The following is a 26,547-nucleotide window of genomic DNA, read 5'->3' as shown; positions in this document are numbered from 1 at the left end:
CACATCTCCAGCCTCTATGTTTTTAAACAAATAAATGAACCAATCGTGGACAAAACGAGAATTTGGCTAGTAGGGAGCAGCAGAGAGTCTGTGAAGAATAACCCTGAAAATCCTAATATTGGCAGTTTGCTTAAAAGGGAAGAGAGAGGGACACGAGTTTGATAGTTTCCTTTGTTTTCCAGGTTCTTTGTGATTTCTCTCACTTCCGGGTATAGAAATTTAGTACTTGCGGGAATTGCCACCTGGTTACCAAAGAGCCAAGTCGACCCCCTACCTGGTCGTCAGCAGCACAGCAGAGAAAACCCAGAAACTTGATCTATTTTAAGGATGCGTGCCTGCGGGTCAGTTTGCGACCTAGACGCAGGCATGCGCAGTAGACAGAGTCCTGGCGTGCGCGGGAAACTAGGCCGCGTCCCTTTCTGATTTGCTGCCGCGGCGGACTCCCGCCCACCGGAGCGCAGGGCTGGGTGGTGATTGGGTGTATCTGTAGAGGCCGGACGCCGCCGGGCGCGGGGAGAGGAGGAGGGAAATAGCTTTCCTCGTGCGGGGTCGCCTGGTGCCTTCAGTCTGGCTGTGAAGAGGTTCCGAAATGGCTGTGCAGCCCAAAGAGACGCTGCAGCTGGAGAGCGCGGCCGAGATCGGCTTCGTGCGTTTCTTCCAGGCCATGCCGGGGAAGCCGACCACCACGGTGCGCCTCTTTGACCGTGGCGACTTCTACACGGCTCACGGCGAGGACGCGCTGTTGGCGGCCCGCGAGGTGTTCAAGACGCAGGGAGTGATCAAGTACCTGGGGCCGGCAGGTGCGGGTCGGGCCGGGGCCTGGGCGGCGGGCAGCGGGGCTTTGCAGTGCGGGGGCGCGGCCGCGGTGCGGGGTGGGATCCCACTTCCTCTGCCCGTACCCGGGCGCCGGCGCCTGAGTTCAGGGTCAGTCTCCGTTGGGAGTGTGCGGAGCCCGGCGGTCAGGGCGCCGCATCTTCGCCTTCAGCCGAATCCCCCTAACTAGTCCGGGAACAGTGGAGGGTGGACAGTATCGGGGGCAGGAGACACCTGCGGGAGATCCACTCCTTTGCCCGCGCGACACTGTGGCTAGGCAGATGGGACCCGGCGCCCATCCTGGAGCCCGGCTGGCAGATTCAAGTCGGGTTTTCCTACTTGCTGTGGGACCTCTAGCCAACCGTAGGCGCTTCAATTTGGCATTCTGTGCGTCTGTCACCTGGCCACACCTGGCCAGCACCTTTCCTCCCCGGAGAGCTACAGACTTTTCAATCTGCGTGGGTTTGGTGCTCTAGCTGGTACTCGTTGATCTCTCTCTTCCCGGGCTTTGATGTTTTCCTTTCGATGACAATAAAGGGAAGAGCATTCTAAGGAAATTAAGGAGCTGGGGGTTCTGGTCCAGGGGGTTCCTCTTGCAGCCCGGCTGTTACTGAGAAAAGATGCTTCATTCGTGAGACGAGAGTGTGGTGTCTGTCAGGCAGGGTCGTGTGAGCTAAAGAGGCTGTCCTTCTCTCACAGAGCTCATTCTAGTGGAAAACGATGCAGATGTCATTACAGTTCAGAGTGTGAATGCGGAACCAGTTGGTCAAGAAGCACAGAAGTAGGATCAAGGACTGAAGAAGGTAGACTGAGGCGCGTTTCATGAGATGCCAAGTTCCACATGAGAGACTTGGAGGACTAGGAGTTTGCTGAGAAAGATTGTTAGAAAGGAGGTAGATATTGTTGGTGTAGAAAATGATGAATGAGGTGGGATAGGATCACAAAAGACATTTTATTTAAAGAATTTGTTCTAGTCTTTTTTTTTTTTTTTTTTGGTTCGGGGGATCGAACTTGAGACCTTGCGTTTTTGCAAGGCAGGCGATAGCACCACTGAGCTAAATCCCCAGCCCTAAAGAAATTTTTTTTGCATGATGCTAGCGATGGTACCGAAGGTGTCTTGCATGCCAAGCACACACTGTTATCACTGAACTACACTCCCAGCCCACAAAGGACTTTTTCTGTTGTAGGCAGTGAGGTTTGAAGACTTTCAAGTAAATATCCAGTGGAATGTTGGATCACTGTCTATCTTGTGGAGGATGAGTTAGAAGGGGACAAGTGTAGAGCTATAGGAACAGTTAGGATCAGCCAGAAATACTTAGGGTGGCTGCATAGTTAATGATGGTCTAACTTGTCCTATTTTAAAGGGGTTATATGAGTCCTGTTATTCAAGTACACATAGCTCTGTTATTTGTGTGTTCACATTAGAATAGTGTGAGCATTTAAAGTGATGTAAATTGTTCTAAACATAAATTGTGTATATTTATATAATTTGCATCTGATTTTTCTAAGCACCTATAATAATTCTCATACTTCTAATTTTTCTAATTTAGATTATGGAAGGAATTGTGGATGCTAAGTATTACATGTGTTTATTGGGAAGAAAATGTAGGATGAACATTCAGGACTTTTTTGCGGGGCGTGGGTACTGGGGTTCGAACTCGGTCCTTCCACTTGTGAGGCAGGCAGTGAAACCACTGAGCTAAATCCCTGGCCCAAAGGACTCTTGAAGCATAGGTTTTTTAGAAAACATAATGCTCCCTTAGTTGCCCTTATGTTAAAATGAGTGTTTTGCAGGCCTATTTCTCAGAATGGTGTAACCTAAATATTCACCTCATCCTGATCACATAGAGAATGTGGTTAAAGATGAATTTAACTTTTTGGAGACATTAGCAAGGTAATGTGTTATTGCCAAGCATCTACTTCTTGCATTAGATCCTTAATCCAAAGGTACATTTTCAGGTTTGTCCTAATATTTATTTGAATATTTGAGTAGTCATAAAATGATGGGTACTTTGTTACTACAAATTGACAAAAAAAAAAATTGAGAAAGGGAAGGACTCAAAACCAAAAATGTACCATATTTTCCAAAAGCTGGTGATTGCATCAGGGTAAAATTTCTGTATGGAATATTATTGAATCCCCCTCCCCTGTACTGGGAATTGAACTTAGGACCTTGTGCTTGCCAGGCAGGCACTGCACTACGGAGCTACATCCCCGACCCCTGATCTTTAAAAAGGAGGTACTGTCATTCTCGACAGTATGGATGAACTTTGAGGACATTATGCTAAGCAAAATGAGCCAGACACAGAAAGAAAAATACTGTATGATCTCTCTTATATATAAACCTCAAAATGTCAGATACATAGAAACAAGTCAGATACAGAGAACTATGGTTACTAGGGGCAGGGATGAGGGAGGAAATGGGGAGTGTAGGTCAGAAGGGATGAAGTTATGGTTCAGTACAATGAATTAACTCTAGAGACCTAATGTACAGTATGAAGATCACAGTTACTATTATGCACTGAAAATTGGCTTTTAAAAGTAGATTTTAGGGCCGGAGATTTAGCTTAGTGTTGCCACCGCCTGCCTGGCAGGTGCAAGGTCCTGAGTTTGATCCCTGGTACCAAAAAAAAAAAGTAGATTTTAGATGCTATTCTCTCCCAAAGGTAACTGAGTTAATGGTTGAGTTAATTGGCTTGACTGTAGTAATCATTTTTCATGGATTATGTATATCAAAACATACTGTGTACCTTAAACATATGAAATTTAAGATGAGCAGAAGAGAATATTTCTAAAAAATATGGCACCAAATTTAAGATCCCTCCATATCATTTCTACCAGGAGACCAACTTCCCGTGTTGCTTCTCCAATATTTTTTTGTTTTTTATTTTTTTTATATAGGGTTTCACTATGTAGTTCAGGCTGGCCTTAAACTTATTATGTAGCCTAGGCTGGCCTCAAACTCAAGGTGATCCTTCTGCCTCAGCCTCCCGAGTATTGGGATTATAGGCGTGCACCACCAAGCCTGGTGTTTCTCCAACCTTTAGTTCAGCTAATCTCTGCTTGCTTCAATCCTCATACAATTTGTTCTGGCCTTTTACCGTATCCTTTGACCAAACAATTATTTCTCTCTCCCTAAGTTTCTTTTTGTTTTTTTTTTGGTACTGGGGATCAAACTCAGGACCTTGCACTTTTGAGGCAGGTGCGGTGCCACTGAGCTAAATCCCTGGCTCCATTCACTTAAATTTCTAGTGACTTTTAGTATGTTCACAGCTGAGCAGCCATCACCATGGTATTTGGGGGGCGGGGCGTGGTGCCAGGGACAAATGCAGGACCTCACACAAATTAGTCAAGTGCTCTACTGTTTGAGCTACATCTCCAGCCCTGCAGTAATTTTGGCATATTTTGTCACTTCAAAAAGAAGCTCTGTACCCATTATTTGTTATTCTGTTTCCCCCACAATCTCCCCAGCCTGAGGATGCCATCAATCTATTTTCTGTCTCTAGATTTGCTTATTCTGGACATGACATGTAAATGGAGTCATGTAATATGTGACCTTTTGTTTCAAGGTTCATTTGCATTAACACTACTTCATTCCTTATTATTGCTAAATAATTACTTTATTGTATGTGTATCAGACATTTGTTTAGCCTCTTGTTAGTTGTTGCTTGAACTCATTCTCCCCTTTTTTTGTACTGGCGATTGGCCTTTTGTACTGGGGATTGGGTCTTTGCACTGAGCTACACCCACCTCTTCTAAATCCTAGCACCTGGCAGCACAGTTGAATGGAGGTGTGGGCTCTAAACCACTCTCAAATAATCTGAGCCCTTCCCTTCACTCAGGGATAATAACTAACTTGCTTTAAAAACCCTGTACCGACCATTTATACTAGATAAAACACAGCCTACTAAAAGAGCTGCCCAGAATTATGTCAGACCAGTGATTTTCTCTCCCTGGAATTTTTCCTGAGTTGGACTTTACATTTTGCCTTCTAAATTGAGGGAGGAAGTAGGCCTGGTGGCTGATGCCTGTCATCCTAGACTTGGGAGGCTAAGGCAGTCATACCTCAAGTTCGGTGTCAGCCTGGGCCACACAGCAAGATTCTGTCTCAAAAATGAATAAATTGAGGGATGATATAGAAAACTGCTTTTAAAACTCATTGCTGCATTTACTGAAAGTTACTCATCTTCATAATGGTGTTTATGAGTGTCTTGGGGAGAAATTCCTCTCTGAATTTGTATTAGCCTTCGTGCAGTGATTTCTTAGGTTCAAATATTTTTTATTTTATCCCATTGCCCCCTCAAGCCCCCTCCCCTCCCTGTGTTCAAAAGCTTTGCTTCCATTTTTCCTTCTCAAAATTTTAAAATGATGTTTCATCATATGCAGAATATAACTAATGTGGAATTCAACTAGAAGGACTAATCATTTAGGTTTGCTGGGGATGATGGTGTTCCTGAAACATAGAACTTCCAGTACTAAAACTGGGGAAGACTTGGACAAGCCCCGATGCAGTTAGTCATTTTATGTGCTGTGGCAAAATGAACAGTAGTTTGAATGGGGTCTGCCATTCTACTCTGAGGTTCTGATCCTGAGCAAATTTGAGTTGGGACATGTGAGCTGCAGCTTGGGGAGGCCTCTGGGAATGTGAGGAGAGGCCTACCTGAATGGGATTCCAGAGCAAACAGTTCTCATGTAACTGTTTTGTAAATTCCAGCGCAAGGAAGAAAAGTACTCTGGTTGATCATCGTGGCCTGTAATACCAGCCTGCACTCTGGAGGGTGAGGCAAGAGGATTTCAATCAAGTTTGAGGCCAGTCTGGGCGACATAGTGAGTTCAAGGGCATCCTGGATTATATAGCAAGACCTGTTTCAAAAATCAAGACATTTCGACACCTGGTGCCCAAGCTGCAAGGACCTGAGTTTGATCCCCGGTACCAAAAACAAACAAAAAATCAAAACAGATTAAAACAAAGCAACAACAAAAAAGACAAAAACAAAAGAAAGAGGAATCTATTCAACTCTAAGAAAATATCACTGTGTTGAATTAATTTACCAAGTTGAAAAGTGGTGGCCAGCCAAGTATAGTGGTTCACACCTGTAATTCCAGCATTCCAGAGGCTGAAACAGGAGGATTGCTATGAGTTTGAGGCTAGTTGTGCTTCACAGTGAGTTCAAGGCCAGCCTAAACTACATAGTGAGAGACCCTGTCTCAAAAAACCAAAAAAGAAAAAGAAAAGTGATGGCCAAAAACGTGCTTTGATGAGTTTGAATTAGTTGTCTGTCTATTTTGTGGTACTGGGGATTGAAGCCAGGGCCTATGCACTGACTTACATCCTCAGCTCTTTTTTATTATTTTGAGACAGGGTCTTGCTAAGTGATTAAGTTGTCCAAGTTGACCTTGAAATTGTGATCTTTTTGCCTCAGCCTCCCAGAGTGCTGAGATTACAGACATAGTCACCACTTGTCTGTATTTTTCTCTTGTCCCTTCCATCCACCCACCTGCCCCCTTGCCTTCTCTCCCCTTCTCTTCCCTCCCCTCCTTCCCTTCTTCCCTTCTTCCCTTCTTCCCTCCCTTACTGAGAATTGAACTCAGGGCCTTTGTACTGAGTTGCATGCCCAACCCTTTGTTTAGTTTTTTATTTTGAGACAGGATCTCCCTAAATCATTAAACTGACATCCCAAAGCCCTGGGGTTACAGGCATCCATCACCTTGCCCAATTTATCTGTTTTTTTAAATTAGGAGATTTTTTTGAAAACACTTAGATTTTGAGTTGTTTTTGTTTTGGTCTTTTTTTCCCCCAGTACTGGGTATTAAACCTGGGGCCTTTGCATGTCTTCCCAGCCCCCTCTTTTTCAAAAAATTTTGAGATAGGCTCGCAAAATTTTCCAAGCTAGGCTTGAATTCACAATCCTGCCTCTGCCTCCAAGAGTGCTGGGATTATAAGTGTGAACCACCGTGCCCAGCTTGAGAGTTTTTTTTTTTGGGGGACATGGTCTTGCTGTGTAGTTCAGCCTGGCCTTGAATGAACATACTACGTAGGCTAGGCTGGCCTGGAATTCATGTCAATCCTCTTGCCTCAGCCTCCTGAGTATTGGTGTAACAGGTGTGTACCACCATACCTTGCTATTAACCATTTTATACCTGTCATCTGCTGTATCTAGGACATAAAATCAGTGCTTGATAAACAGTTCATTAGATGATGATAAACAGTTCATAGAATTACTGTGAGAACATTATATATTGGGGAGATTGTGTTAGGTGCTTGAACACTTATTACCTCAAATCCCCAAATGAATTATTAACATACTTAAATGTTTTCTTTTTTAGGAACAAAGACTCTACAGAGTGTTGTGCTTAGCAAAATGAATTTTGAGTCTTTTGTAAAAGATCTTCTTTTGGTTCGTCAGTATCGAGTTGAAGTTTATAAGAATAAAGCTGGAAATAAGGCATCCAAGGAAAATGATTGGTATTTGGCATATAAGGTAATTATCTTTTCAGATTTATTTTTTAATAAATAATTCAGTGATATGTTTTTATATTTTAACCAGGTTGTAATTGTAAAATTTTTTTTTTTTTGGTACCAGGCATGGAACTCGGGTCCTTGCGCTTGCGTAGCAGGCAGCGAAACCCCTGAGCTAAATCCCCAGCCCTGTAAAATATTTCTTTAAACTTTTGTTTTGTTTTGTTTTTGGTACCAGGGATCGAACTCAGGACCTTGCGCTTGTGCAGCAGTCATGATGCCACTGAGCTAAATCCCCGGCCCAAAAAACTTTTAATATGATTTAGAATGTTTTGTTTTGGTACCAGGATTGAACCCGGGTCCTTCTTGCGCTTGCGCAGCAGGTGGCGAAACCAATGAGCTAAATCCCTGGCCCCTTTGTTTTGTTTTTTGAGGCAAGGTCTCACTATGTAGTTCAGGTTGGCCTTGAACTCACTTTTTTAATGGTGCTGGGGATTGAACCCAGGGCCTTACATTAGGCAAGCAGTCTACCACTGAGTTACATCCCTAGCCCTTAAAAAGTTAGTTTGAGGGGCCCTGGGATTTAGCTTAGTGGTTCTACCACCTGCCTTGCAAGTACAAGGACCCGAGTTCTATCCCCAGTACCAAAAAAAAAAAAGAAAGAAAGAAAAAAAGTTAGTTTGACCTGGGCACCATGGCACACACCTGCAATTTCAGTCATTGGGAGGCTGAGGCAGGAGGATCACAAATTAGAGTTCGCCTGAACTGTGTAGTAAGACCCTGTCTTAAAAAAAAGTACAGCTTAATAGCAAAATAGAAATTTAATTTTTATTTTACTTGGTTTTTTTGTTTTGTTTTGTGATAGATATAGATACAGATTTGTTTTGGGGGGTACTGTACCAGGGATCGAACTTGGGACCTTGTGCTTTAGAGGCAGGCGGCAGAACCCCTGAGCTAAATCCCTGGCCCTGTTTTGTTTTTTGAGACAAGGTTTCACTATGTAGTTCAGACTGGCCTTGCACTCACTGTAGCCCAACCTGGCCTTGAACTCAGAGCAATCCTGCCTTAGTCTGCCCAGTGCTGGGATTATAGGCGTGCACCACCATGGCTTAAATTAGAAATTTAGCAGGTCCACATGGAGAGATGATTGTGAATGCTCTGAGCCTTGTCACTGTTCTAAAACATAACCATGGATAATGACCTGCACATTTGAATGTCAGTACTAAAGAAGGATTTGATTTTCCTTTTTTTGAAGTATTTCAAACAATTAACATCATTCCCCATGTCTCATCTGTACGCACTTGTCACGTGTTTGCATGTTTTTATACACCTTTCCTGCCAGGGTGTGGCTTATTATGGAAGCCTGCAGCATTCATGGGGTCTTCCGTGGTAATGTCCTCATGTAGAAGCAGTGCTGTTGATTTTTGCTGTATTTCTTCAGCGGCTGTCTTCTTCCTTACTAGCCAGTCAGGTCATGTTTTTGTTTGTTCATATAGTCCTTGCACAGAGTAAGTTCTCAGTAAATATTGGGATAAATTAATTGTTAAGGGGTCAGGGAAAGGAGGCTTATTTTTGAGCAGGGATGAATGTGTGGTAAGGTAGGCAGTGCTTTGTGCTGTAGTCAGTAGATTTCATTTCTTCTCTCTCCCTAATGGGTGACATTGGCCCACTCCCCAGCCATTTCCTGTGTCTGTTTCTCATAAATGGTAAAATTGGAATATTTTTTAAGATGCTTTCTGACTTCAAAGTCCTGTGAGGGTTTTTCTCTATTGTGAGGTTTAATTTAATATTTAATATTTTAAATATTTGATGCAGCTACTTCAAGTAATAATGTTCTTCAGTCTTTATTCCATATTCTTCCCATCCCCTTGTAATTTATTTATTTATTTATTTATTTATTTTGGTACCGGAGATTGAACTCGGGTCCTTGCGCTTGCGCAGCAGGCGGTGAAACCACTGAGCTAAATCCCCAGCCCCCCTCCTTTTAATTTTAGACATGTATATTGTAGACTTCCCTGGTAATATTTGTTACTGTATAGAGAAAAGTAGGATTTATAATTTTAGCCTATTTTGTTTGTTGTTTGCTTGTTTAATTTTTTGAGACAGGGTCTCACCATGTAGATCAAACTGGACTTGAACTCTGTAGCCCAAGCTGGCCTCCAACTTGAGGTGATCCTCCTGTCTCAGCTTCCTGAGTGCTGGGATTAGGCGTGTACAACCTGTGTTTTGAAAGATTTTCCTGAGGATTGAGCGCAGGCCTTCCCATTGAGGTATATTCTCAGGTCTTTTTTAATATTTTATTTTGAGTCAGGGTCTCACTAAATTGCCTAGGCTGAGTTCAAACTTGTGATCTACCTGTCTCACCCTCCCAGACTGCCAGATTACAGGTGTGCCCCACCACACGCAGCTCTATCAGAATTTTTAAAGATGAGCTCTTTTTACCTCCCACCATTAAGGTCAGGAGTCTTGTTTTGTATTTTGTTTTGTTTTGTTTAGCAATAGGTTGAACCCAGGAGGTGCTGAGCTAATATTCCCAGCCCTTTACAAATTTTTTTGTTTTGGTACTGGGGATTGAACTCGACCTTGCCCTTTGCAAAGCAGGGGAGGTGCCACTGAGCTAAATCCTCCACTAAAAATTTTTATTTTGAGACAAGGTCTTCTTAAGAACCCCAGGCTAGCCTTGAACTTGAGATCTTCTGCTTCAGTCTCCCAATAGCTGAGTTGACAAGTGTGTGCCCCCAGGCCTGGCTGAAAAGTCTTTAAAATATATATCTTTCCCAAATTGAAAAAATAATGTCTAGCTGGGCAGTGTCTTCATCCCAACATTTTAAGAAGCTCAGATCTGTAATTGCTAAAAATGATTTGTCTTTACTTTTATTAATTTACTGATTCTATTGGAAATTGTTAGTGATATTTGAAGTAACTTTCTTCTCCATGCTTTCAGTAGTATGTTTGGAGCAAGAAAAGGCCTTAGCATCTATTTCAGAGAGTATCATCCTTATGTAAATTATCAGTTCTCAAGATCCTAATTGTATTAACTACTGGTTCACTTTCTTTTTGCTTTTATTTTTTTTTCTTTTCTTCATTTCTGCAGATTGAACCTAGGGCCTTTGCACTGAGCTACATCCCCAGTGTTTTTTTTTTTTTTTGAGACAGGGTCTCACTTAAGTTGCGTGGCCTGGGCTTGAACTTGTGACCCTCCTGTCTCATCTCCCAGAAAGTGCTGGGATTACAAGTGTGTGCCCATGCCCATGCCCAGCTTGCTACTGGTTCTCTTGTGAGTGGTTTGTTTTGTTTTGTTCAGTGTTAGGGATTGAACCCAGAGCCTTACATATGGGAGGCAAGTCCTCTAACACTGAGTTAGATCCCCAGCACTGCGGGTTTTTTTGTTGTTTGTTTTTGTTTTGTTTATTTTTAAGTGTGCTTTGTAAACCTGGACATGTTAATCCGAAGCATGTATGTGAAAATACAGTGTTTTATGTGTGTGATTGAATCAATACTTTTTTCATTTGGCCATCAGCAATATTTTTTCGTTTCAATTTTGATCCAAATTTTAGTCAGTAATCCATAGTTATAAGTTAATCACAATTATGAACAAATGATTTTCATGGTTATAATGCTAAACACATTGAAACTGGTTGCTTAAATTTGATTATTGCTGTGCTCATTTGGAAGGAGGTTTATGTCCTATGACTATCTCGTGTAATACAGGTTGAATGTTCCTTACCTAAATGCTTAGAACAAGAAGTGTTTTGGGGTTTGGAATATTTGTATATATATACTAAGGTACCTTTGGACTAGGACTCAAATCTAAATAGGAAATTCATTTATGTTCATGTATGTCTTATACACATATCCTGAAGGTAATTTTATACTACATTTTATTTATATATATATATATATATATATATATATATATATATATATATAGTGTGTATGTATGTGTGTTTTGAGATAGAGTCTCACTATGTAATTTTGGTAGTTTTGACTGTCTGTGAACTCACTATGTAGCCCAGGGTGGCCCCGAACTCAGCCTTCCAATTGCAGTACGTAATGGTATTCGTTGTGGGGGGTTGGTACATGTACTTAACATATCTTAATTCTTTTTTTTTTTTTTTTTTTGGTACTGGGGATTGAACTCAGGACCTTTCGCCTGTGAGGCAGGCAGGGGAACCACTGAGCTAAATCCCTGGCCCATCTTAATTCTTTTTTCATATCCTCCTCCCGCCTGGTTTTTATACAGTGCTGGTTTTTTGGAGACGGGGTCTCACCATGTCTTTCAGGCTTTCCTTGAACTCACTGTCCTCCTGTCTCAGCCACCCTAGTGCAGGGACTACAGGTGTGTGCCTCCACACCTGGCTCTTTGCACAATTTTTAAATAATTTCATGTGTAAACAAAGTTTCATGGTGTAGAATTTTCCACTTGTGGGAACATGACAGTGTTCATGTCTGTCAGTAGTCCCTGAAATGCCTGATGTTAACAGGGACCTACTGTAAGTGTCTGATTGGGGCTAAGTATGCAGTGTTTCCCACTGGCAAACAGATTTGACCATTTGGTTACCTGTACAGTCTTAGAGATTTTTTTTAAGCTTTTTGTTTGTTTTGGTTTTTTACTATATCAGTATGTAGCCCAGGATGGGCTTGAACCTGTGGTGTTCCTCCTCCTTTCGTCTCCTGAGTGCAGGGATTATTGACATGCACCACCATGCCTGGCTAGGTTTTTAAACCTTTTTGAAATAAATATATATGTATGGGAGGGTGACTTTCCAAGGTCATTATTTAAGTTAGTTATACTTTGTGTTTAACTAATACATAGTTTGGCAGAATGTAGAAAATTAACCACAACATTGAAAGATTACCAGTTTGAGTATCTTAATGATTGTGTGTATAAGCCCAGCTGCCCCATTTACAATTGAAAATCACTTTAGACTTTTTATTTGACAGTCTTACTATAAAGCTGAGGCTAGCCTTGAACATGAAATCCTTCTGTTTTAGCTTCCTGAGTGCTGGTGTTAGAAGCATGCACCATCATGCCTGGCAACAGAATTAATTTTAGATGTGCCAAAAGGTTGTGAAAACAATTGGAAAAGGAGGGAGGGTACTTTCTAGAAAATGTAATAATAATTTGGACATATGGAGGCAAGCAATTATTTTTGTAAGAAAGTATTTTACTAATAAAATTCTTGTTTGCTAGTAAAATTTTAAAGTGTGTTCATCAGTTTCTTAAAGTTTTTCTTTATTTTTGCTTAGGCTTCACCTGGCAATCTTTCTCAGTTTGAAGACATTCTCTTTGGTAACAGTGATACGGCAGCTTCCATTGGTGTCGTGGGCATTAAAATGTCTACAGTTGATGGTCAAAGACAGCTTGGAGTTGGGTATGTTGACTCTACACAGAGGAAGCTAGGACTGTGTGAGTTCCCTGATAATGATCAGTTCTCCAATCTCGAGGCTCTCCTGATTCAGATTGGACCAAAAGAATGCGTTTTACCAGGAGGAGAGACCTTTGGAGACATGGGGAAGATGCGGCAGGTAAGGGAATAATCCAAGCCTAGGAAGGCCTCTTTAATTCAATTGATGCTGTTTTATTTATGGAAAAATTAAATCAGTTTTAATCTAATCAAAATCATGTTTTATTTTGAAGAGTGTCTTGATGTTCATCTTTGACAGAAACAGTTTGTTTTTGTTTTTGGTACCGGGGATCGAAGCCGGGTCCTTGAGCTTGCGCAGCAGGCTGCAAAACCCCTGAGCTAAATCCCCGGCCCAGAAACAGTTTTTTAAGAGGACATCAGAATAAACTGTTCTTGTATAAGATTTGTACCTCAGATCTTTTCTCTCTTCTTTCTGCCTCATTCTAAAAGTGTAATTATTACAGTAAATATTACTGTCTTTAGCACGATTCATCAGATAAATAATGTGAAGTTCTTCTGGAGTTTTTTGGTTTTCGTGGTCTGGCAATCAGCCTGGGTTCTGGAGCATTTCTAAGTGTGTGTTCAACCGTTGAGCTCATCTTGGGATCTAGAATTATATTTTCAAGTTCAAGGGGAACTTCTGTTCTTTGTTTATTTATTTATTTAGGGCTGGGGATTGAACCCAGGGTCCTGTGGATGCTGGGTAAACAGGCTACCACTGAGCTGGATCTCCAGTCTAAACTGGAGTTTTAGCTTCTTATTTTACTGCTTCTATTTTAACCAAATTCCCATTGTGCCATTTATGTAACTGTATGTTTTATTATTTAGGTATTTCTTAAGATGTATCCTGTAAGGATTCTTTTTTTTTTTTTTTTTTTTTTTCTGGGCCTCAAATACCGTAAGATAGCAAACCTAGACGAACATTTTTAAGGATAGATAATAATTAAAGCAATTTTCTACAAATAGTATTCTGTTAAAAGTTTTCACTATGGGACTTTTTGTTTTTGACAGAATCTTGTGAGGTAGTTCAGGCTGCCTTTAACTCACTGTGTAGCTCTGGCTGGCCTTGGACTTGCACCAGTCCTCCTGCCTCCGACTCCCAGTGCTGGGATTATAGATTTGTCTAGGTCTAGTTTATAGATCTTTTTTTTTTTGGTACCGGGATGAACTCAGGTCCTTTCACTCACGAGGCAGGCACCGGAGCCACTGAGGTAAATCCCTGGCCTATAGATCTTTTAAAAATATGTAGCTAAGTAATGCTTCCAATATTTTGCACATTGTATAAAAGTTTAATGCATGTTAATGACCTGTTAAAATGTTGTCACTTTAATTTGTCAGCTTCTATTTTTTGAAGTATCAGGGATTGAACTTGGGACCTTGCACTTGCCAGGCAAGCAGCAGAACCAGTGAACGAAATCCCCTGCCTTCAACTTTCTTTTTTGTAATAGCTGTAGTGGGGATGGAACCCAAAGTCTTCACACTGAAATTATGTCCCTACCCCCTTTTAAAAATCGTGTATTTATTGAGATGGGGTCTTACTATGTTACTTCAGGCTGGCCTTGAACTCACTATATACCCACCTGCGGTGATCTTCCTCCTCTGCCTCCTGAGTGGCACACACTCAACTTTTAATTTTTTCAGTCTCCCTAGGTTGGACTTGAATTTTATAATCTTTTGCCTCAGCTTCCCAGAGTGCTGGGATTATAGATGTGTGCCACCAAACCCAGCTATAATTGTCTTTTCTCAGTTTTGTAATACTAATTTAAAATATTTCTTGTAAAATAGATTATTCAGAGAGCAGGAATTCTGATCACAGAAAGAAAAAGAGCTGACTTTTCCACAAAAGACATTTACCAGGACCTCAACCGGTTGTTGAAAGGCAAAAAAGGAGAGCAGATGAATAGTGTTGTCTTGCCAGAAATGGAAAATCAGGTATGTGGATTACAAATGTGAATTTATTTTTAAATAATTTTTTAGAAGGCTGCTTCTGTCAAATTTATTTCAAAACCTAAACTCTGGATTGGTAATATTAAGCTTATTTTATCTATGATGATATTTGTAAAAAACAAAAAACACAAAAAACTTAAGCATATAACTGAAAATTTAAACGTAACTTTAAATGCCTTTATTTTTTTTTTTGTACTGGGGATCAAACTCAGGACCTTGCGCTTATGAGGCCGTTGCAGTGCCACTGAGCTAAATACCTGGCCCAAATGTTGTTGTATTTACGTGGCACATATGCCTGGGGTACAGAAGGACTTTAATAGTTTCTCAGAGAGAGCCTGACTCCTGGCACTGCAGAGGGGGCCAGCGTAGTGACTAGAGGGGGAAAAGTTGTTTGGTGGCTCAGCTTTGTTAGGTGTCAGCTGTGGAGGACTAATAATTAAATTACCTTTCCTAGAGGTTCCAGTATCTGTTAGACAAGGCTAAAACTACTTACCTTAAAGGATTGCTTATCAAATAGGAAAAATAGACACACAATGAACATGGTATGAACTACTGTTTATTTTGTTTTTTGTTTTTCATGTTATGTTTTGTGGTGCTAGGGATTGAACTCAGGACCAAATACATGCTATGGATATATTCTACCACTGAGCTACATCCCTGGCCCCTCAAGCATACCTTAAGTATTCTTTAATAAATACAGTCATACCTCGGTTCATGAACTTAATTCTTTCCACAATTCTGATTTCAAACCGGATTGGATGAGAAATGAAACAAATTCAGTGGTTAGGTTCAGTTTTGACCTTATGGGGAAATTTGATTTGGTTCTCAGTTAGAATCGTGGAAAGAATTAAAGTGGTGAACTGAGGTACTGCTGTATAATTTGTCATTGGCTAACAGTTTGATATCTTGAGTTTTTTATTTTTTGTTATAGTAATAACATAGGTAATAAGAATATATATAATTTAAACTTACTTTGTTTAAATATGTACATGGGAAAGTGTATACACCATAAGTCTATAGTAGAATTTTCATTAATTGAATAAACCCACTTAATCAGCATCCATGAAACAACATTACTGGGACCTACCAGCTCCTCGTGCTTCCTTACAGTCATTACATTCACCAGGTAGCCTGGTCCTGACCTCTGCCGGTTAGATTGGTTTTGTCTAGTTTTGTAGTTTATATAAAAATGATAAATGGCATTATATAACATACTTTTGCATCTAGCTTTTTCCATTCAGTATTATTTGTGTAAATTTATCAATATTCTTTGCAATCTTGTTTGCCATTTTGGGTAATTGGAATTTTTTTTGTGGTAGTGGGGATTGAACTCGGGACCTTGTGTTCGAGAGGCAGGCGGCAGAACCAGTCAGCTAAATCCCTGGCCCCATTTTGGGTAATTTAAACTTTCTAAAACTAGTTTTCTAATCTCAAGAGATTAATTTTTATTTTCTTGATGTAGATGGGGAAAGAACAGCAAGAAAAATGCCAGTATAGTTATTTTTATTTGCATTTGTTTTTTAAACTCTAGAATTAGTACTGGTGATATAAGAATATTTTATTTTAAATCTTAACCTTAGGTTGCAGTTTCATCATTGTCTGCAGTAATCAAGTTCTTAGAACTCTTATCTGATGATTCAAATTTTGGACAGTTTGAACTGACTACTTTTGACTTCAGCCAGTACATGAAATTGGACATTGCAGCAGTTAAAGCCCTTAATCTTTTCCAGGTAAGAAAAAACAAAAAACATGAGTTAAAAATATTAAATATCTCAAAATATTTCCTTTGGTATATACTGAAGAATATTATTAGCAACTTAAATATTTTGAAGTATTATACTAAGAATAGATAAGTAGGGGTTTTTTTGGTACTGGGTATCAAACTCATGACCTCGAGCTTTCGAGGCAGGCTGCAGCACCACTGAGCTAAATCCCTGGCCTGATAAGTAGGTATTTTGTTTGTTTGTTTTTTCTGTACGAGGAAATCGAATTCAGGGCTTCGAGTTTGCCAGGCAGGCACTGTCCCATTGAGCTATATCCCCAGCCCAGATAAGTAGTTTTGAATTGCTGTATTTCAATTATCTAGGTCCAAGCTATATACTTAATATTTGTCTGGGCTTCATGAATAGCTTTGTACATTACCAGCAGTTTTTAAAAATTGCATTCTCAGAAGTTTTTTTTTTTTGTACCAGGGATCGAACTCAGGACCTTGCACTTGCGAGGCAGGCGGCGGTGCCACTGAGCTAAATCCCCACCCCCATTCTCAGAAGTTTTATGTCTAAAAATTCAGTAAATGCCAGGGATTTAGCTCAGTGGTTCCACCACCTGCCTCGAAAGCGCAAGGTCCTGAGTTCGATCTCCGGTACCAAAAAAAAAAAAAGATTAATAAAAATTCAATAATTATAAAGTGGTTTTGGCTTGGGAAAAAAGTATAGCTGAAAATATAAATTCTCAGGTTGAAAATTCAGCTTAGTGAAAGGGGTTTTTCTGTGGAAATTTCTCATTTCAAGGGAAAGGAAAAAATATGAGAAGAGGAAATAAATGGAAACAAGGTCTTTGCAAATAGGGAAGGGTGGAGGGAGTTGAAGGGAGGGCAAGGGAAGGGGAAAAAAAAATAAGAACCAGGAGACTCATGTAATGGTACAAGAGCCCAATACTGAATGTAACTGTATTTTATACCTAAAATGTACCAATAAAGTTAATGGAGAAAAAAAAAAAAGAAATTTCTCATTTCACATTTGAAGAATATGTGTTCTTGTTCCCAAAAGTATTTCATGATTTTCTTAATAGCATAATAAGGTTTCACTACTGAGTGTGCTGTTCTTGTCATTTAATTTTTTGTTTATTAGGGTTCTGTTGAAGACACCACTGGCTCTCAGTCTCTGGCTGCATTGCTGAATAAATGCAAAACCCCTCAAGGACAAAGGCTAGTTAACCAGTGGATTAAGCAGCCTCTCATGGATAAGAACAGAATAGAGGAGAGGTACAGTACTAGTGTGTACTCTGGTCAGCTCTAAGTAATGTAGTTCTTCTGTATGATATTTAAAATTTTTTTTATTAGTACATATTTGTAGTATATAGTGATTACATTCATCATGGGAAGTTGCTACATGTACATAACACATCTTGATTCGTTTTTCTTTCTTTTTTTTTTTTGAGATAGGGTCTTGCTGTGTAGTTCAGGCTGGTTTTTGAACTCACTATGTTGCCCAGGCTGGCTTTGAACTTGCAGCAATCCTCCTGCTCCAGCCTCCTGAGTTCTGGGATTACAGACATGTGCTACCACACCTAGCTTCATTCTTTATCTTTTTCCTCCTTGTCCCTCTTTTCTTTCCTGTATGATTATGCCACTTATTCTAATACAAATTTTGCACCAGGAGACAGGTGTGGCACACACCTATAATCCCAGCACTCAGGAGGCTTAGGCAAGAGGATTCTCTTCAGTTCCAGGCCAGCCTGAACTACTTAACAGGACCCTGTCTCAAAAAAAAAAATAGCACCTATATTTTACCATATAACCTCATATAAAGCTATAGAGCAATATAGTAGTAGTGATCTTAATTTAAAAAAAAGTTTTTGGTTTTTTTGAGACAGGGTCTCGCTTTGTAATTCAGACAGGCCTTGACCTCACTATGTTGTCCAGGCTGGCCTCGAACCCATGGCGATCCTCCTGCCTAGGCCTCCCAAGTATTGGGATAATAGGCATGTGCCACCACACCCAGTTTGTATTTGCAGTAGGGTATAGCACATGGAAATCACTTATTCTTCACTACTTGAGAAAGGATTTAAGGTGACCCAGACCTTTGAGATTGGGAGATAGCTCAGTGGTAGAGTGCTTAGCACTTGCACCAGGGTTTGATCCCCATTACTAGGGCAAAAAAAGAGAAATCTTTCAAAATGAGAAATAAAAGAAAAAGTATTTTGCTACCCTAATATGACTAGAGTTTGAGTATTTTTTAGTCTTTTTGTATAGAAGTCTGTTTCTCTGTTCCTTCCTCTCTCCCTCTCACTCTCCACCCATCCCGCCCTTCTCTTTTTCTCTCTCTTTCTTTCCTGCATAGAATTGAGCCCAGGGCCTCACAATGCTAGGCAGACCCTCTGTTCCCGAGTAGCTAGGATTACCGGCCTGTGCCACTTTGTCCAGCTTGGAACCCTAAGTGAAGCATTATAATATACATTCGAGCACAAACCTCAGGTGTGTATTTTGAATTTTCAAAGTGAATACATCTTTGTAACAACACAGAGGACAAAAAACAACACAGCTAGCACTCCAAACTCCCCTTATTTCTCAGGCCAATTCCCACCCCTCCTCATCCCCACCCCAGAGTATTTTCTGTCTTGACTCTGACATCAGATTGTTTTTTTTTTTAAATACTGGGAATCAAATTCAGGACCTTGGGCTTGCCAGGCAGGTGCGTAGCCACTGAGCTAAATCCCTGGCAGTTTGTTTTTAATTGGTAAAGAGGAAAACCTTTTTATTTAGAATTGTCAGATAATAAAAGTACAGGACATCCAGTTAAATTTCAATTAAGGAGTAACAATGAATGTCTTCTATGTAAAAAACAATTCTTTTGTCTGAAATTCAGTTTTTAAAAAATTAGTGCATATTAATGATATGAATGATGAGATTTTGGTGTATTGGTACATGCATATTTTTTTTGGTCCCCATCTTCCCCAACTCTTAAAGTCTACCTTTTAGTTTCCTGTCATCTTTTTTTTTTTTGGTACTGGAGATCGAACTCGGGTCCTTGCGCTTGCCCAGCAGGCAGCGAAATCACTGAGCTAAATCCCCGGCCCTCTTTCTTTGTTTTTGAAACAGGGTCTCACTGTGTAGTTCAAGCTGACCTTGAACTCCTGGCAGTCCTCCTGCCTCAGCCTTCTGAGTGCTGGATTATAGGCGTGCACCACCATACCTGACTAGGATAGTCTTTTTTTTTTTTCTTAAACATAATTATAATCATAGTAGTAAAATAATGTTTTGCTTTATTTTTTTCCCACATATGCTTATATTATCATGAGCATTTTTTGGTGTTACTGTTTTACTTCATATTTAGCACTTTATATATATAATATTTCATTCACTGGATGTACTTTCACTTACTTTGCCTTTCTCAATTTTGGGTTATACTAGGGACCTTATTGTGAATCTAGTGTTTTCCAGTTGGTATACATTGCCAAAATGAATAAAGAGACTTAACATTTTTGTTTGTTTGTTTTGGTACCGGGGATCAAACTCAGGTCCTTGTGCTTGCGGAGGCAGGTGGAGGAACCACTGAGCTAAATCCCCAGCCTCGAGACTTAACATTTTTATGGGTTAATGTGAAGTCCTTCAAGAATGATTTGAATACTGATGGCATATGAAAGCAGAACAATCTTTTGACTATTTGGGAAGATGTCATGCAAACAGAATAGTTAATCAGTATTGTAAGACAGCATACAAATAATTATTAAGCCAAATGTTGTCGTCTGGATTTCAAATATTTGAAAAGATATCAGGCTAACAGAATAGTCAGTATTTTAAGACATCATGTAAATTATTTCTAAGCGAATTGTTCAATCTATGCATTTTGAAGAGCCTTATAATAAAAATGATTCATGAGGTCAGTGAATTTGGGCTGTCAATAGTTAATAAAAAATGCAGAAGTTGTAATGCTAAGGGTGACTTTCTAAAATCAAATTTGAGGAAGAAGAGAGATTTAGTAACAGTAAGAAATTGGAAGGATTGATTAACTAAGATAAGGTCATTCCTGTTAATCAATTGAGTGGTGCTAGGGATTAAATCCAGGGTCTCTCATATATGCTAGCAAAGTGCTCTACCACTAAGTTACATTCCCAGCCCTTTATTTTATTTTATTTTTTTTGGTACCGGGGATTGAACTCGGGACCTTGCGCTTGCGAGGCAGGCAGCGGAACCACTGAGCTAAATCCTTGGCCCTCAGCCCTTTATTTTAAATTTCAGTTATTCATGAATAACTACTTACGTATGTCAAAATTTTAAAAAGATCAGCAGGACATGATGATGGTGAGCCTCCTGCCTTTGTCTCCACTCCTGTGGGGCCTTCCTCTGGGGCTCTTTTCTTGGCTCCCAGGACACATTTCTTTGTGGACCCTTGTGAGTCAGTACCACCTACTCTGGGACCTTCGGAGTCCTCCATGGAAAGGCTGTACCTCAGCAAACAGAACTGTGTATCACAGCCGTCTTTTTAAATTTTTTAGAAGGGAATGATGGGTAATTTAAATAACTTTCAAGCTATAGGTCATTGGGTGTCTTTAACTTGGAGCATGAGAAAAATGTCAGTGGGCCCCTTCCAGGTGATCATACATGTATTTAGACTGAGAAACCTGAGATGTCCCTCGTGCACTATAATCCGAGTGGCAAATTATTCAGAAGGTAAGCTATTAAAATTAGATGTTTTTCCAGAGGGTTAAGTGAAGGTTAGTTTCGCAGGACAACAAAGTAATTTCCAAATTTGTAGTTTTGTTCTTTTTTTTATTTAATTTTGTTTGCTTTTACAATGTTGGATTGAAATCAGGGCCTGCCTGATGAGTGTTAGGCAATTGCTTTACCTCTGAGCTCTACCCTCAGTAGCTCTACCCTGCAGTGGTCTTACAAGACTTATTTATTAGAAATAACATCTGGGAGGATAGCTTTATGAATCAGAATTTCATCTGTTTATTACTCCACCCTGTAGTGTAAGAGAAAATATTTTCTTTTTATCTTTTTTCTTTCTCTTAAATTCTTTTATTGGTACATGTTAGGTATGCAATACATTTACATTCATTATTGGGAACTTAATACATTTACATGATGTATCTTGGCTCTTATTTTTTCCCCATTCCTCTGCCCTCCCTTCAACCCCTTCCCCCTCCCTATTTACAAAGGCTTTGTTTCCATTTCTTTCTTTCTTTTTTTTTTTTTCTGGTACTGAAGATTGAACTCAGGACCTTGTGCTTGCTTTCAAGGCAGGTGCTGGAACCACTGAGCTAAATCCCCAGCCCCACTTTTTTTCCATTTCTTATCTTATATTTCTTCCTTTCTCTTTCCTTTCCCCTATCCCTCCCACTTCCCCTACCCCTTTGGACCTTTTCTTCATATTTCACATTATCAATATTCATTTTAATCCTTATTTACACTTTCAGTTTCTCACACCAGAGAAAGTATTTGGTATTTACACATGTATGTCCTATTTATTTCACCTAAGAGTATGCCCTCAATGTGCATCCACTTAGCTATAAATGTCTAGTTTCTCGTTCTTTATAGCTGAGTAGTACTCCATTTTATAAAAAACCCCACATCTTCTTTACCCCCCAGTGTCCAGTTGATGGGCACTTGGGCTGTTTCCAAGTTTCAGCTATTACAAACTGTGCCCCAATAAACATGGGTGTACATATATTGCTGTGGTATGATGCTTTTAATTCGTTTTTTTTTTTTTTTTTTTTTTTGGTACCGGGCATCGAACTCAAGACCTTGCGTTTGAGAGGCACCCGCCAGAACCACTGAGCTAAGTCCTTGGCCCATATGGTTTTAATTCTTTTGGGAAGATACCCAGTAGGGGAATAGCTGGTCCAGTCTTTTTTTATCTTGATGACAGGATTTTTTGTACTTGCAGTAGGAAGGCCTGTAATTTTCTAGGCCAAAGTGTTGAAATTGTACAGAGTAGGAAGAAAAGTTATACTCCTTACACAGACCGTTTGGAAAGAGCACTTGTTTTAATTATCCTTTTCAACTCCATGCTTCTAGTTTAAACCATTCTGGGAGTTCTTGAGTTTACCTTTATCTCTAAGTGTTTATATTTATCTTCTTTCAGGATTGCATGTAAAGTTTTTGTTTCTTTTTGCCTCAGTACTGGGAATTGAACCCAGACCTTCAGACTGAGCTACATCCCCAGAGATAGGGTCTTGTTAAGTTGGCCAGGCAGGACTCAGATTTGGAATCTCCCTGCCTCAGCCTCCCCAATGTTTAGAATTATAGGCATGAACCACCGTGCCTGATTTAGAGGTCTCTTTGTTTTACCCTCTTGCATTTGGAGGAGTTAATTTTTTTTTTTTGGTACCGGCGATTCAACTCAGGACCTTGCACTCACGAGTCAGGTGGAGGAACCACTGAGCTAAATCCCCAGCCCTGGAGGAATTAATTTTAAGATGTGTGGTTCTGGACTGAATTCCTTTAGAGGAAACAATGATTTCTCTTTTTCTTAGAGCAGATGTTGGGACTTGTGTGATTAGATTTTTGAGTTTGACGGATACATCTTGTCAAAGACTGTAGCCAGTGATAGGTTCAGGAATAATGATGAAAATGTAATTATATACTTTTTTTCCCCTGTTGTTTTGTTTTTTAAGACAGGGTCTGGATATGTAGTCAGGCTGGCCTTGAACTCACAGTGATCCTCCTGCCTCAGCCTCCCAAATACTGGGATTGTAGGCATTCGCCACCCAGTGCTAGCCTTGAACTCATGGTCCTCCTGCTTCTGGTAGTGGTAGAAACAGATGCTACCACTGAGCTACATCTTTGGTCCCCTACTGTTTTTCACATATTTTCTCGTACATTCCTAGTTCTTATGTTGCACATAATACTTGGCCTGTTTCTTTTTATCTTTTGGTATATGTGCTGCCAAAGTGAGCACTATTGCTTTTTTTCTTTTTTTTTTTGGTACTGTGGATCAAACTTGGGTCCTTGCACTTGCGCAGCAGGCAGCGAAACCACTGAGCTAAATCCCCGGCCTGCTTTTTTTTTTTTGGTACCGGGGATCGAACTTGGGACCTTGCACTTGTGAGGCAGGCACTGGAACCACTGAGCTAAATCCCCAGCCCCGGGATAATTCACTGTTAAAGTTACTGGTGGAATCATTTGTGTATGTTCAATTGGGTATCCCCAGTGCCTTCTAGCTTAAAATTGAATATTATTTTTTACATAAATTTGATGAGATTAATGATGTAGTTTTAGCTAGAAACATGAATCCATTTAAAAAGTACACTTGGGGCCGGGGATTTAGCTCAGTGGTTCCGGCGCCTACCTCGAAAGCACAAGGTCCTGAGTTCCATCCTCAGTACCAAAAAATAAATAAATAAATAAAAAGTACATTTGTAAGTGTGGCAGTGGTGTGGTGCTTGGGTGATGGCACAGTGTGTTTCTTGGGGCTGTGTTCTTCTCTAGACTTCTTTCTTCTTTCCCGGCTGTATTTTCAGTTTGGCCTCAGAAACATGTTAGCTTTTCAGGGAGAACTGGAGGCCTTAACTCCACTGCCTTCCCGCCACTGTGTTCTCCCTTCCTAACTCCAGTTGAGTGGAGACTCCTTCATTCTGACCTATGCACTAATCTCTTAGCTCCTCTAGTTTCCTTCACTTCCCTGCCCAGTCTTCATGGCAGAGACAAGGTTTTGCCAGTCCTTTCATGAGGATCGTGGAATTTCTCGCCCCGTGGCACTTTGTCATACTGGTCTCTCACTCCTTAGCTTTCTTTCTCAATTAAAAGTTTCTGGAAGCTGAAGCAGAGGAGCATGAGTTCGAACTATGTAGCCAGTCTAGAACTATGTAGCCAGCCTAGACTACATAGTGAGACTCTCTCTGAAAAACAGAACAAAACAGAAGAAAAAGGTTCTGGAGAAGGTGATTGGACCCCTTATACTCTCGTGCTGCCAGCTCTCACTGTTTCTGTGTGTTACTTTCATGACCAGGGCTGAGGATGTAGCTCAGTGGCACTACACTTGCCTGACAAGCGGAAGGTCCTGAGTTTAATCCAGGGTACCAGAAAAAACAACAACAACAAAGAAACTTTTATGACCATTATAGTGCTTGAACCCCTATGTTTTTATTCCCCTGAAGGTCTTAAGGTACCTTCTGCCTCTAAGCAGATGATTTGTTTGTTTGTTTGTGTATGTGTTTTGGGGGTTTTTTTTGAGACAAGGTCTCCCTATGTAGCTCATGCTGGCCTAGAACTCATGGTGATCTTCCTGCCTAGCCTCCCAAGTGCTGGGATTACAGGGGTGCACCACCACTCCTGGCTAAGCAGATGATTTTTGTCCTTAGTTGTTATATGCCTGTATTTTTAGTCCTTTACTTTCTGGCTCTTTGTCAGGCGAAGAAATAAATACTTTTTTTTTCTTTCCAAATCCAATCTTTCTATTTACCTCTGGTTACAGTTTTTCCCCTATTCCTTGTCTGCTTAAATTTTCTCCAGTACATCCTGTAATTTTCTCCCTTAAAGTCTCTGCTGTTGTCTTCCCTCATCCCCCAAGGTATTTTCTTCCACGTCCTCTTTGTGATCACTGCTGTCCAGATTACATATGCTAGGGAAGTGAAACACTCCATCTTGGAGTTTCCCAGCTCTGACAAGAATCCCTTGCTTTCTTATGCATGTAGCACTTTATTCTGTGTGTCAGTTGTCGTGCGGCCCTGAGTATAAAATGGAAACTTGTCCATCTCTTTCACCAGATTGAATAGTTTTGACAGCACGTTTCTCTGAAATCTTTTTTTTTTTTTGGTACCGGTGATCGAACTTGGGTCCTTGAGGTTGTGAGGCAGGCAAGCAGCGGAACCACTGAGCTAAATTCCCGGCCCCTCTCTGAAATCTTGTCATACTCTATTTTAATATTCTGCAGGTCAAGTACAATATCTCGTACTTAACGTATTTGTTTTTTTTTTTTTTTTTTGGTACCGGAGATCAAACTCGGGTCCTTGCACTTGCCCAGCAGACAGCGAAACCACTGAGCTAAATCCCCGGCCCTTGTACTTAATGTATTATGAGCAGTTCTGACTGAAGTAGGCCAGATGAATAGAAAGGAGAATCAAAAGGTTTTTTTTAAAGTGGCATAGGGGTTTATTAGGCCTTTATTAAAAGTACACACTCAAAGAAATAGAACCCAGGCCTGAGAGAGAGAGAAAGAGAGAGAGAGGCATGCTACAGTTTGGAGCTGGGAATATTTATGTGCTTTTGGTGGTCGGAATCTGTCAAGTTGTGAATCTATATAGGAGGTTCTGTCTTGGTATTCACTGACAGAAAGATAATAGTCCATTTCACAGGTGAAAGGCATGAGCTCCACCAATTTTTTTAGATGGGCGATCTAATATGTTTTACCTAAAAAATCTTTTTGAACTCTTAAGTCAGTTCCTCTATCTTGCAATCAGGTTTGTCCCCTCTAGTTTCTCAACTAAGCTAATCTATGGACTTAAAATATCTTTAAGGCATTTTGGATGTGATGGGCCTGGAAGAAACGAAGCATAAGCAAATAAATATATGGAATACCGAAATGGGTAATTTTGGGTAATTTTGTGTCCTGGAGCTGCAGTCTTTAAAAGCATAGTTTTTTTTAGTTGTGATTTTCCTTGTCTCCTGTCTTCCAATGTATATGCACCTCAAGTCCCATATACATTTGCTGTAACCAAAGTCATGTTCCTAACAGCTCTTTTACTGCCTCCCTCTGGCTCACCAAGAGAAAATGTCTCTGGGTAGTGCCCAAGAAGGTTCCCGAAGCTGAGGTGGAGAACCTAACTTAACCTACCTGTAGAATAAGTTGCTGCTCTGCTACTCCTGTCATAGAAAAATGATTCTCAGAAGGCTTCAGTGTACACACTCAGAGAAGTAGAGTGCCTTGAGGAGAGAGGTGTCAAGTCCAACATGTGATATTGCAGTTCGGTAGGTCCTGCACTAGTTCTTAGTCAGTATGCCTTGTCAGTATGCTGTCGTGCACTTCCAGGCAGCTCTTATAATGAGGGATCAGAAAGGACAGCAGAATGGTAATGTTAAAATACCAAGATTCATGATGAATTTTATTGGAGTTTTAGGGATTAACTGATCCTAAAAACTTACTTTGTATTTCAGTCAATCTGCAAATTAATGTTGCATCAAATTGTGTGCAGCTGAGAAACGTAATTGAGTTGCATTGATAGGTATGCTATGTTATGCCAGCAATAACTTTGGTA

The 26,547-nt window shown here is 40.4% G+C and overlaps 1 protein-coding gene across 2 annotated transcripts in view; it reads left to right on the top strand.

Annotated features, from left to right (window-relative positions):
- The first annotated feature begins 480 nt into the window (after positions 1-480).
- Msh2 (mutS homolog 2) overlaps positions 481-26,547 on the top strand; it is an 80,676-nt gene continuing 54,609 nt past the window's right edge. The window contains exons 1-7 of one of the 2 annotated variants that reach the window (XM_087216419.1): positions 494-800; positions 1,513-1,616; positions 7,141-7,295; positions 12,524-12,802; positions 14,467-14,613; positions 16,209-16,358; positions 17,478-17,611. In XM_087216419.1, coding sequence (XP_087072545.1) covers positions 7,176-7,295; positions 12,524-12,802; positions 14,467-14,613; positions 16,209-16,358; positions 17,478-17,611 — 830 coding nt within the window. In that variant the 5' untranslated portion in view covers positions 494-800; positions 1,513-1,616; positions 7,141-7,175. Of the gene's footprint in view, positions 801-1,512; positions 1,617-7,140; positions 7,296-12,523; positions 12,803-14,466; positions 14,614-16,208; positions 16,359-17,477; positions 17,612-26,547 lie in introns of both variants that reach the window. The other variant, XM_004839408.3, reaches the window with a different exon arrangement.

Source organism: Heterocephalus glaber, unplaced genomic scaffold (genome assembly GCF_053883595.1).
Source record: "Heterocephalus glaber isolate CG9 unplaced genomic scaffold, H.glaber_assembly_v1.0 deba00001457, whole genome shotgun sequence".
Classification (NCBI taxonomy): Eukaryota; Metazoa; Chordata; class Mammalia; order Rodentia; family Bathyergidae; genus Heterocephalus; species Heterocephalus glaber.
The sequence above is the reverse complement of the archived record's forward strand: the minus strand, read 5'-3'. Positions and strand labels throughout refer to the sequence as shown.